We start from the raw sequence: 12,500 nt of genomic DNA on the forward strand, positions 1-12,500 counted from the left end.
CAGAAATCATCATTATCATCATCATCACCATATACTGCAGGGATCATCATCATCATCATAAAATGCAGGACTCATCATCATCCTCAATAAATCGACATTTTAGAAATACATCCTATACATCATAAATTTACAAAACTAATACTTCAGATTTATGGTAGTAAATGGAAATAGGTAAATAATAATAAGATAATAATAATAATAATAATAATAATAATGTGTTTCCTTCACCTCTGTGTTCTATGCAATACAGTATTTTACTCTCTCTCTCTCTCTCTCTCTCTCTCTAAAGACCTTCAGTTCCCTATCTGATATTCCCCTTTCTCTATTTCCTCTCTCTCGCCTTCCCTTCTTTCTCTCATTTATCTCCTCCCCTCCAGCCTCTCTCTCTCTCTCTCTCTCTCTCTCTCTCTCTCTCTCTCTGCAATCTCACTTTTTGCTCTCTTTATCTTCGTGTCTCGTTTATTTCTCCTACTGGCTTTGATTTCCCTGTCATATTTACACTCTCTTTAATATATCGCTCTCTCTCTCTCTCTCTCTCTCTCTCTCTCTCTCTCTCTCTCTCTCTCTTCTGTATCATGTCTTCCTCTCTCCCATTTTCTTTTTTCATTTTTCTTTTATTTTCTCATTTTTTTATATATTATTCTTCACTGCTTCTCATTTTCCATCTTAATTATTAATATTTATGTGGATCTTTCCTTGATTCTCTCTCTCTCTCTCTCTCTCTCTCTCTCTCTCAAGCATCCTCATTTCCCTGTCAGGATTTCCCATTCTCATCCCTCTTCCTCTCTCACTTCTCCCTCTCTCCTCATTTATTTCTCACTCAAGTTCCTCCTCCCCTCCCCTAACTCTCTCTCCCTCCCTCTCTTTCTCATTCTCTCTCTCATTCTCTCTTTTTCTCTCTCTCCTTTTCCTTGTATCACTGAGTTGTACCACGTATATATCTACAGTAACATCATTCGTTAAACCCTTCCCTTCATGTCCTCTCTCTCTCTCTCTCTCTCTCTCTCTCTCCCTCTCTCTCTCTCTCTCTCTCTCTCTCTCTCTCTCTCTCTCTCTCTCTCTCTCTCTCTCTCTCTCTCTCTCTCTCTCTCTCTCTCTCCCTGCCTCGTTGTGTGTGAGTTAGTGCTCTGTGTCGACACCTCATTTCACGCCCCACTGCTTGGCACGAGAGGCAGGCGGTATGGCAGCGTCTGGCACCCGGCACTGTCTCCCTGTGGCACTCTCTCTCTCTCTCTCTCTCTCTCTCTCTCTCATTTCTTTTCTTAAACATCCAATCTTGTCTCCATTTCTCTCTTTTTTCTCTCTTTCATTCCCTCCTTTCTCTCTCTCTTTCCTCTCTTTATCTCTCTCTCCTACCTGGCACTGTCTTCCCTGTGCCACTGTCTCCCTATGGCACGCTCCCTCTGGCTCTCCCGTTACTCTCCCTTTCTCTCCTCTAAGGTTTCTCCTCTTCCTTCCTTCCTTCTGTCTGTCTGTCTCTCTCTCTTTATATTCCTTCTCCCTTTCTTCCATTTTCTCTAGCACTTGGCACTGTCTTCTTGTGGCACTCTCTCCCTATTTCACTCTCTCTCCCTTTGGCTCTCCCTTTCTTCTCCCTTCTCCCAATTTATTGTATCTTTCTTTTTATCTTTCTCCCTTTTTCTTATTTTCTATTATTTTTTGGCATACTGTCTTCCTTGTGCCTCTCTCTCTCTCTCTCTCTCTCTCTCTCTCTCTCTCTCTCTCTCTCTCTCTCTCTCTCTCTCTCCTTCCTATTCTTTTTTTCTCCCTTTCATTTATCTTCGCCCTCCGTCATCTTTTATACTTCCTTCTTCCTCCCTTCCAATTATTCTGTCCCCTGGCGCTCCCTTCCCTTGTGGCACTCTCTTCCTTGGCCATCTTCTCTCCCTTTCTCCTCCCTTTTCCATGATCTCCCTATTCTTCTCTCTTTTATCTATCTTCTCCTTCTACCATCTCCCTTTTCTTCTCCCTTTTTCACTAGCTCCCTTTTCTTCTCCCTTTTCCATGATCTCCCTTTTCTTCTCCCTTTTTCACTACCTCCCTTTTCTTCTCCCTTTTTCACTACCTCCCTTTTCTTCTCCCTTTTTCACTACCTCCCTTTTCTTCTCCCTTTTTCACTACCTCCCTTTTCTTCTCCCTTTTTCACTACCTCCCTTTTCTTCTTCCTTTTTCACTACCTCCCTTTTCTTCTTCCTTTTTCACTACCTCCCTTTTCTTCTTCCTTTTTCACTACCTCCCTTTTCTTCTCCCTTTTCCATGATCTCCCTTTTCTTCTCCCTTTTTCACTACCTCCCTTTTCTTCTTCCTTTTTCACTACCTCCCTTTCCTTCTCCCTTTTTCACTACCTCCCTTTTCTTCTTCCTTTTCCACAATTTCACTTTTATTCTCCCTTTTCCACTTGGCACTCCCTTTTTCTTTCTTCTCCCTTCTTTCTATGTTACTTTCTCCCTTTTTTTTCCTCACATGCTTTTCCTTTTATTTCTTCTTCCCTTTTTCTTTCCCTCTGGCTCTCTCTCTCTCTCTCTCTCTCTCTCTCTCTCTCTCTCTCTCATTTACTTCCTCCACGGCACCATCCCCTTTCTGTGCCCCTTTTTGCTGTCTTTAATTTTCTCACTTGATTTAACACCCTCCTCTCTCTCTCTCTCTCTCTCTCTCTCTCTCTCTCTCTCTCTCTCTCTCTCTCTCTCTCTCTCTCTCTCTCTCTCTCTCTCTCTCTCTCTCTCTCTCTCTCTCTCTCTCTCTTCCTTTTCTTCCTCTCTTTCTTATTCCATTTTATCTGTTCCCTCTTTCAGCTATTCATTATTCTCTCTCTCTCTCTCTCTCTCTCTCTCTCTCTCTCTCTCTCTCTCTCTCTCTCTCTCTCTCTCTCTCACTTTTAGGGCAATGACACTATTCACACTCCGTCTCTCTGTCTCAAAACACACAAATTATTTTCTTTTTATTTCTTTTCTTCTTGTCTTAATTTGCTTCAAGCTCAGTAAGTACTGAGGTCGCCTGCTGTCCTAACTAACCCGAGTTCGATTCCCGGCTAGAGGTAGGGAATAAAGATTTGAATTTCGTCTATTAACTGATCTACCATAAGACCCACTTTGCCTGTATTCAATATGGACGGTGGGTGTTAGCGCCGAAGTGGTGACATGTGGTGTGTGGTACGTGGGAGGACTACTGGGCTCTAGGTAACGGGCTATTAATTCTATGCCCAGAATCGGACGCATTAAAAAGGGTAAATAAACATACATAAATCCACGCGGTGCTTCTCACAATTTTCCTGTACGGCTTACTGAATTTATAAGTTGGAGAGAGAGTGCTTACTGCTGTGCTATCCAATTTTGAGGCTTCTGCGGTGAGTGTATAAGGCCTTTTGTAGGTACCACCATGTCTGTGTGATCTGTGTAACTCTGTGTAACCGTGCTATATCATCACCACCACCATCACCACCATCATCACCATCATCACCACCATCGTCATCACCATCATCACCACCACCACCATCATCACCACCACCATCACCATCATCACCACCACCATTCCCATCATCATCATCACCACCACCATTCCCATCATCATCATCACCATCATCATCATCACCATCATCACCATCATCATCACCATCATCACCACCACCACCACCACAATCATCATCATCACCATCACCACCACCACCATCATCATCATCACCAAGGACATGACAGGGTTGTGACACTCCACGTCTGACATGACAGGCCATATTGCTCATGTCATGCAATTTATCTTACTCACTCCTTCCTTGCATTCTCTCTCTATCTATCATTCTATCTATTAGTCTATCTACCTGCCCATTTTTCTTGTGGAAAGATTATGCTGTGGATCTAATTTCTCTCTCTCTCTCTCTCTCTCTCTCTCTCTCTCTCTCTCTGTATCCAGGTACATATGTACTGTATGTATGTGCGTAGTTACACACCCTAACAATGTCATCAACTCATGTGCACCCGACTATGTATGTGCGTTCCTGCGTGTATACATAAGAAGCCAGTCATGTGTAAGTGTGTTCATGTCCGTCACACCACGTACACACTCATCACCAAGACATAATGATCCGTGAAATGACCAAGTACATCCCTCCACCTCCTCCTCCTCCTCCTCCTTCCTCCCTTTCCTCCTTCTTCCTCATCTTCTTCCTCCCCTCCCTCCTTCTTCTCGTTCTCCTCCTTCTCCCTTCCTTCTCACCTTTTCCCTCTTCTTCTCTCCATTTTTCTCCTATTCTTCCTCTTCTCTTCCCTTCCTCCCTGACCCTCCTCTCATTCCCCGTCTCCTTTCCTCTCTTCCTCTCATACTCCGATCTATCTTCTCCCTTTCCTCTCCCTCCATTTCCTTCCTTCCTCCCTTCCTTCTGTTTCCTCCTCCATCCTATCCCTAATTCCCCTCCCCCTCCTCTCCCCTCTTACCTTCCTTCCTCCTCATTCATCCTATCTTCTCCAATCCTTCTTTCTCTCTCCACGTCGCCTACCTCCACTTTTCTCCCTTCCTTCCACTCCTGTTTTCTTTCCCTCATCCATCTCTCTCTCTCTCTCTCTCTCTCTCTCTCTCTCTCTCTCTCTCTCTCTCGCTCTCTCTTCCTTCCCTTCCTCTTCTCCCCTCTTCCATATCCCCTTATTAACCCCTCATTCTCTTACTTCCTTTCCCTTCCTTTTCTCCACCCTCTCCACATCCCCCTCCTTCTCTCTCTCTCTCTCTCTCTATCTCTATCTCTATCTCTCATTACAAACACATGGTCTCTCTCTTACGTCACTCTCGCACCTCCCATCAACATAACCATCACTCATAAGACAAATACCCTACCGACTTGGCCACTGGGAGCCCTTTTAGATTGTCGGCTTTTTTCCCTCCCTCTCTCTCTCTCTCTCTCTCTCTCTCTCTCTCTCTCTCTCTCTCTCTCTCTCTCTCTCTCTCTCTCTCTCTCTCTCTCTCTCTCTCTCTCTCTCTCTCTCTCAATATCTGTCTACCTATCTATCTAGGCCAAGTTATAAAAAAAATATAACTCTCTCTCTCTCTCTCTCTCTCTCTCTCTCTCTCTCTCTCTCTCTCTCTCTCTCTCTCTCTCTCTCTCTCTCTCTCTCTCTCTCTCAGTATCTATCTGCCTATCTATTTGTACCAAGTTATAGAAGAAATATAACAGTTTGGCAGGTCCCTAACACAATTCCCTAGGCGGTTTATTTTGCTTATTACCTTACTGTCCTATTCTGTGTTACATAAATCTTTCATATATCACCATACCGTGCATATATAACGTACTAATGAAAACTAAGCAGCCGTATCCAAAAACAAATCGCTAAGGAAGAGGTGTTAGGGAGCTTCCTTAACAGCCGAGAATAAAACGATATTAACCAGTCGTAGCCAAAAATAAATCGCTAAGGAAGAAGTGTTAGGGAGCTTATAATTAATTAATGAAGACGATGGTAAAAAAAAAAAAATCCTTCAATTTTTTAAATACAGAAATAAATACAGAGTAAATAAATAAATGAAGGAAATAAATAATAAAGTTAATAATTAAGCAAAGTAAAGAAATAATATAAATAACAGAATAAAATAAAGAACTGTTAAATAAATAAAGAAATAAATTGATCACTAAAATCTGTTACGGTCTTCTCACTCCTATGATCATGCTTGAGGTAAAATTAAAATAAAGAAGAAAATCACATCATAAATCACCCTTTAAAATTACAAACACTGCATCACCCACCTGACATTGCCTTCTCACTCATTTATGTGTGGTAACACTAAACACACACACACACACACACACACACACACAAAGAGAAAGAGAGAACAAACGAAACGCCAAACATGAATCCAAACTTTAAGACAGAAAGCCTGTGGTGGACCCACCTGACATGGCCTTGCCACTCATGTAGTCATGTTTGCAGATAAATTTGTTTTCATCGAGGACGTACAGCTCCTCGCCTGTGGAGAGCTGCTTGCGGCAGACGCAGCAGGTGAAGCACTTGAGGTGGAATACACGGTCACGGGCCTTCCTTACCAGGTCCTGTGGCGAGATGCCCTGCAGACACCCGGAGCACTTGGTGCCGAACCGTCTGTGGGGCAAAAGTGGTGAGGAAGGTTAGTGAAAGGCATAACATAACACAGCATAACATAGCATAGCATGGCATTACTGCACCTGCAGACACCCACAGGACTTGGTGCCGAACCGTCTGTGGGGCATGGTAGTGAGACGGTTAGGGAGGATATATGGAATAAACTTAGTTTTATAATCTTACAATATACCGTACCCTAACCTAAAGTACCCTGCAAACACTCAGGGCACTTGATGCCGAACCGTCTGTGGGGAATAGTGGTGACGGAGGTTGGAAAAAGGTATAACATCACATAGCATAACATACCAAACACAACATAACACACCATAACCACACATGACCTGCGGACACCCGGTGCAAATGATATATCGAACCATCTGGGGAGGAAGTCTAAGCAAACATAATGAGATGCCACGATAAACAGGCACCTTAATTTGCAGGTACGAGGAAGCAGCGGGGACGGGACCAGGATATAAGGCAAAGGACAAAATGCAAGCCAGAGAGACCACCAATTTGACACTAGGCATTTTGTCCTATTCCTATTTTCATCTATATGCATCACAGTGTCTCGTATTTTGCTCTGATTATTGCTAGGGAGGGCTAGGATTGCGACTGATAGGTTGTGAGGAGGGATGAGATTGGAGTGTATTGATGTTGTGAAGAGGAGGGGTAGACTGAGATGGTTTGGGCATGTGGAGAGTTGAGAGGAAGGATGGGACTGGAGTGTATTGGTGGTGTGATGAGGAGGGGTAGACTGAGATGGTTTGGGCATGTGGAGAGCTGAGAAGAAGGATGGGACTGGAGTGTATTGGTGGTGTGATGAGGAGAGGTAGACTGAGATGGTTTGGGCACGTGGAGAATTGAGAGGAAGGATGAGATTGGAGTGTATTGATGTTGTGAAGAGGAGGGGTAGACTGAGATGGTTTGGGCATGTGGAGAGCTGAGAAGAAGGATGGGACTGGAATGTATTGGTGGTGTGATGAGGAGGGGTAGACTGAGATGGTTTGGGCATGTGGAGAGGATAAAGGATGACAACTGGGTGTGGAAGGTGAGACAGGTGAACGTCGGGGGTAGGGTTAATTGAGAGAGGCAGACCGAGAAAGACCTGGGACGAGGTCAGAGTGTGACATCAAGGATAAGGGACTGAATAGGGAAGCTGACAGAGATCGAGAAGCGTAGAGAGTCGCTATTAGGTGACTAAGATCGTCGCATACAAGGATGCTGGAGCCTTTATGAACAATACGATACGATACGATTGCCAAGCGATTTTATTAACCTTATACATTATTATTATTATTATTGTTATTATTATTATTATTATTATTATTATTATTATTATTATTATTATTATTATTATTATTATTATTATTATTATTATTATTATTATTATTGTTGTTGTTGTTGTTGTTGTTGTTATAATTATTATGATCTGAATAGAGAGAAGTTTTTCAGAGAGGATGACGTCATTTTTCTTCTCGTTTTACTCTAACTTGGCCTAAAATTGCAATCTCTCCACCATGAATCCTGAGCTGCAACAATACATCAGCACTAGAATAAGATGCTAGTCACGAGGAAGTGCTACGTAGAGGCTATAGAAGCGAATCATTGCATTTTTCCGCTGATGACTTACACGAAAAAAAAAGAACGATATTTTGGACCAAGTCAAAATAAAAAGAGTATATATTATTTCCGCCATCTCCAAAAAATTAAATTAAACTTAAGAAAGATTTATTACACTGAAATTGAGAGAGAGAGAGAGAGAGAGAGAGAGAGAGAGAATCAAAATGAATGGTATGGAACTGATTGAAACACACACACACACACACACACACACTCTCTCTCTCTCTCTCTCTCTCTCTCTCTCTCTCTCTCTCTCCCCTCTTTAAATCCCTACGAGGCAACCCACAACCCCTCTTCTTCAAACCACTGGATAATTCCCCTCTAATCCCTTCCCCTCACTCCCCCCCCCTCTCTCTCTCTCTCTCTCTCTCTCTCATCCCATTCCTATTTCCTCCTCCAATCTCTTACCTCCCCCCCTCCTCCCCACCTTCCCCCCCTCACCCTCTCTCTTCCTTCCTCCTCCCCACCTTCTTCCCTCACCCTTTCTCCTCACCCCTTCTATTCCTCCCTCCTCCCCACCTTCCTCCCTCCTCCCCACCTTCCTCCCTCCTCCCCTCTTCCTCCCCCACCCGCTCTTCAATTTAATTTCTTTTCCCTTCGTACTCTCCAATTTTCCTTCTCTCTTTCTCCTCTCTTTTTATTTTTCTTTCTCTTCTCTCACTTTCTTTTGCCGCTCTCTCTCTCTCTCTCTCTCTCTCTCTCTCTCTCTCCATTTACAACTCCGGCCTCCATCTCGCCTTCCGCCATCTTGTTTTTCTTCCCCTCCTCGGGCTGCCTCTCCCCTCACCCCCTCCCTCCATCTCTCTCTCTCTTTCAAATCCCTCCGGTTCTCTCTCTCTTTTCTTCTCTTGCATTTTTTTTCTTTCTATATTTCTGTATTTCTCTCTCTCTCTCTCTCTCTCTCTCTCTCTCTCTCTCTCTCTCTCTCTCTCTCTCTCTCTCTCTCTCTCTCTCCCTCTCTCTCAGGTGGTTGTTTTTATACCGTGCTAATTAATTACCTTACTTGACAGGTACCATCTGTGCAATATTTCCCCCCCCCTCCCCTGTCTCTCTCTCTCTCTCTCTCTCTCTCTCTCTCTCTCTATCTATCTATCTATCTATCTATCTATCTATCTATCTATCTGTCCATCAATTCATCCATCCATCCATCCATCCAATCCATCAATCAATCAGTTTACCTATCACATTTTCATCTCTGTCTGTCTGTCTGTCTGTCTGTCTCTGTCTCTGTCTGTCTATCAGTCTCTCTCTCTCTCTCTCTCTCTCTCTCTCTCTCTCTCTCTCTCTCTCCCCTCAGCCGGTGTGGATTGCAATTTAGCGAGCCAGTGAGCAAAGCCTCCCTGATCCTGTTTCCCCTCAAGTACCCTCACCTTCACCCCCTCTACACACACACACACACACACACACACACACACACACACACACACACACACACACACACACACACACACACACACACACACACACACACACACACACACACACACACACACACACACACACACACATACACACACACACACACACACTCATTCTTCATACATTTTTCACACTCCATCACCACCACTACAAACAAATAGGCCAAATTTCCTTTTTTTTTCATGAAACATAAATTACCAACTAAAAATTATTCTCAGTTCAAAGTATGCTATTTTTTGGGAGAGAGAGAGAGAGAGAGAGAGAGAGAGAGAGAGAGAGAGAGAGAGAGAGAGAGAGAGAGAGAGAGAGAGAGAGAGAATTTGTCACATTTTTCTAAGCGAACTACGAATATTCTCTCTCTCTCTCTCTCTTTCTCTCTCTCTCTCTCTCTCTCTCTCTCTCTCTCATCAGCATATCAGAGGCGATTTGGAAGACCTTTTTTGATCAGTTTACTCCCTCCCCTCTTGATCGCGTCCGAGGGGAGAGAGAGAGAGAGAGAGAGAGAGAGAGAGAGAGAGAGAGAACACTACGTAAGAGACAGACAGGAAAGGTGACTCATCTCTGTTTACATACATTTAAATCCCCCCTACATTTAAATCCCCCTACATTTAAATCCCCTCTACATTTAAATCCCCTTACATTTAATCCCACATACATTTAAATCCCCCCTACATTTAAGTCTCCCCTATATTTAAATCCCCCTACATTTAAATCTCCCCTACATTTAAATTTCCCCTACATTTAAACCTTCCCTACATTTGAATCCCCCTACATTTAAATCCCCGTACACTTACGTCTCCCCTACATTTAAATCCCCCCTATATTTACGTCTCCCCTACATTTAAATCCCCTCTACATTTAAATCTCCCCTACACTGAAATCTTCCCTACATTTAAATCCCCCCTACATTTAATCCCACATACATTTAAATCCCCCCTACATTTAAATCCCCCCTACATTTAAGTCTCCCCTATATTTAAATCCCCCTACATTTAAATCCCCCATTTATTAACAGGGCTTCCTCTTAGCCTGAAAACAGATGATAAGAACGGGAGAAAGAAAAAAATATATATTGAAAAAACAGGATTATATAAAACAAAACGTGAAATATATTTAGAGAAAAGTAAACGTGGAAGCAAAAATAAAAAAAAAATGATAAAAAACCGAGATTAAGCAAAAAAGGAAAATTGAAGAAAAAGTTGATGATAACTGAGAAAAGAAAAAATCGCAGAGGAGAAATTTTGAAATGGAAAACTAGGAAAGAAATAAAACTGAGTCAAAAAGGAGAAAAGCTTTAGTGACCCCCAAAAAAGAAGGAATAAGAACAATACATGATAAGGGAACCCTGGCAGTAAAAAAAAAAAAATCATATAAATCAAAACTGGACAATGCAAAGAAACAAACAAAAAAAACATATCCCAAACTAACGAAAAATCCTAAACTGAAAAACTGGGAATAGCAAAGAAACGAAAAACGAGATGGTAATAAACGAAAAAAAAGAGAAAAATCAATTCCTAAAACAACGTGAATCCTAAAAAAACGAAAAAAAAAAAACGAGAAATCCTTAATCACGAAAATCAGGACACCTTAAAAACGGAAGGCACGAGAAATCCCAAAGAAAAGAAAACCAAGAAATCCCTAAAACGAAAAACAAGATTTTCTAAAAACGACGAACGATAAATATAAATAAACGAGAAGTCCCAAAAAACAAAACACGAAAAATCCAAAGAAACAAAACACCAAAAATCCTAAAAAACAAAACACCAAAAATCCTAAGTAACAAACCACGAAAAATCCTAAGAAACACAACACGAAAAATCCTAAGAAATAAACCACGAAAAATCCTAAAAAACAAAACACCAAAAATCCTAAAAAAACAAAACACCAAAAATCCTAAAAAATAAAACACCAAAAATCCTAAAAAACAAAACACCAAAAATCCTTAAAAAACAAAACACCAAAAATCCTAAAAAACAAAACACCAAAAATCCTTAAAAAAAAAACACCAAAAATCCTAAAAAAAACAAAGCACAAAAAATCCTTAAAGACAAAACACCAAAAATCCTAAGAAACAAAACACGAGAAATTCTACAAAAGGAAAAACAAAAGGAATCCTAAAAAAAAAAAAAACTATAATTTTTTAAAAACGAAAAAATGAGTGAGAAATCTACCAAAATACCAAAAAAAAAGAGAAATACTAAAAAAACTCGAAAAATCCAAAAATAAACAAATAATGAAAATTCCTAAAAAAAAAAAAGACGAGATATGCAAAAAATGAAGAACTGGGTATAACAAAAAGGCGACAAAAAAAAGGGATTGAAAAAAAACGAAAAACGGAAAACGGAAAAAAAAAGAAAGAAAACGATGTGGCTTGGGTACAAATCTCATTCAGAGCAGCGGGGAGGGAGGAAGGGAAGGAGGGAAGGGAAGGAGGGAAGGAGGGAGGAAAGGAGGAAGGGAGGGAAGGAGGGATTTGTTCATTTTTCCATCAGCGGCGAGAAATTGGTGGCGATTGTTCAGCTTTGACGGTGGAAAATGAGTTTTCATAGAGATTTCGAGGGATGAGCCGGGGACGCGTCTTTCACCGCCTTTCACGAAAAAATGGCGCGTCTTTCACGTCTTTCACGAAAAAATGGTGTCCCGAAAAGGAGGGAGTGAGGGAACCATGCACTATTTTTTTTTTTTTTTTTTTCTTAAATCTGTCTCGCTTTGGTCTATTTTTTCTTCATCTGGACCACTGGGAACTCTCTCTCTCTCTCTCTCTCTCTCTCTCTCTCTCTCTCTACCTCCCTACCTACCTACCTACCCACCTATCTATCTACCTATCTATCCATCTATCTACCTACCTGTGCTGGTTTCATACATTTTTCTTCATTTGGTCCACTATAATTCTCTCTCCCTCTCTCTCTCTTTTGGGGGTCTTTTCCTGCTTCAATACGTCTAAATAGATTGCGCTTTTCATGTTTTTCTTCACTTTTTTCTTTTGGGGAGAAAAATGAAGGCAATGTTAGTACAATGCTCTCTCTCTCTCTCTCTCTCTCTCTCTCTCTCTCAGGGGGGTCTTTCTTCCGCCTCAATTCGCCTCCATAGATTTCTCTTTTCTTATTCTCCTATAATTAGTTTTATCTGGTCCGGGTTTTTTTTTTTTTTTTTTTTTTTTGAGGTGAGGGTTGGGGGATGGGCAGCTTGAATGCGTTTAGAGCCACACATCTTTTTTTCTTGTTTTTTAGTGCTTTATCTGTTTTAGCTACTTCGTTTGTCTATATAAATATGAACAAATACATAATGTTGGTGAAATGCAGCCCTGCCCTCCTCTCTCTCTCTCTCTCTCTCACACACACACACACACACACACACACACAACAAGACACACACACACACACACACACA

General features: G+C 41.7%; 1 protein-coding gene across 1 annotated transcript in view; it reads right to left on the minus strand.

The window, feature by feature from the left end:
- The window catches only part of LOC145414362 (LIM/homeobox protein Lhx1-like), a 182,632-nt gene that overhangs the window by 17,509 nt on the left and 152,623 nt on the right, over positions 1–12,500 (minus strand). Inside the window, exon 2 of the mRNA XM_080283899.1 lies at positions 5,866–6,071. Within this exon, the coding sequence (XP_080140025.1) occupies positions 5,866–6,071 (206 nt within the window). The remainder of the gene's footprint in view (positions 1–5,865; positions 6,072–12,500) is intronic.

This window comes from Coenobita brevimanus, chromosome 99 (assembly GCF_032717465.1).
Source record: "Coenobita brevimanus isolate Jiangsu-jjx chromosome 99, ASM3271746v2, whole genome shotgun sequence".
NCBI classification, from domain to species: Eukaryota; Metazoa; Arthropoda; class Malacostraca; order Decapoda; family Coenobitidae; genus Coenobita; species Coenobita brevimanus.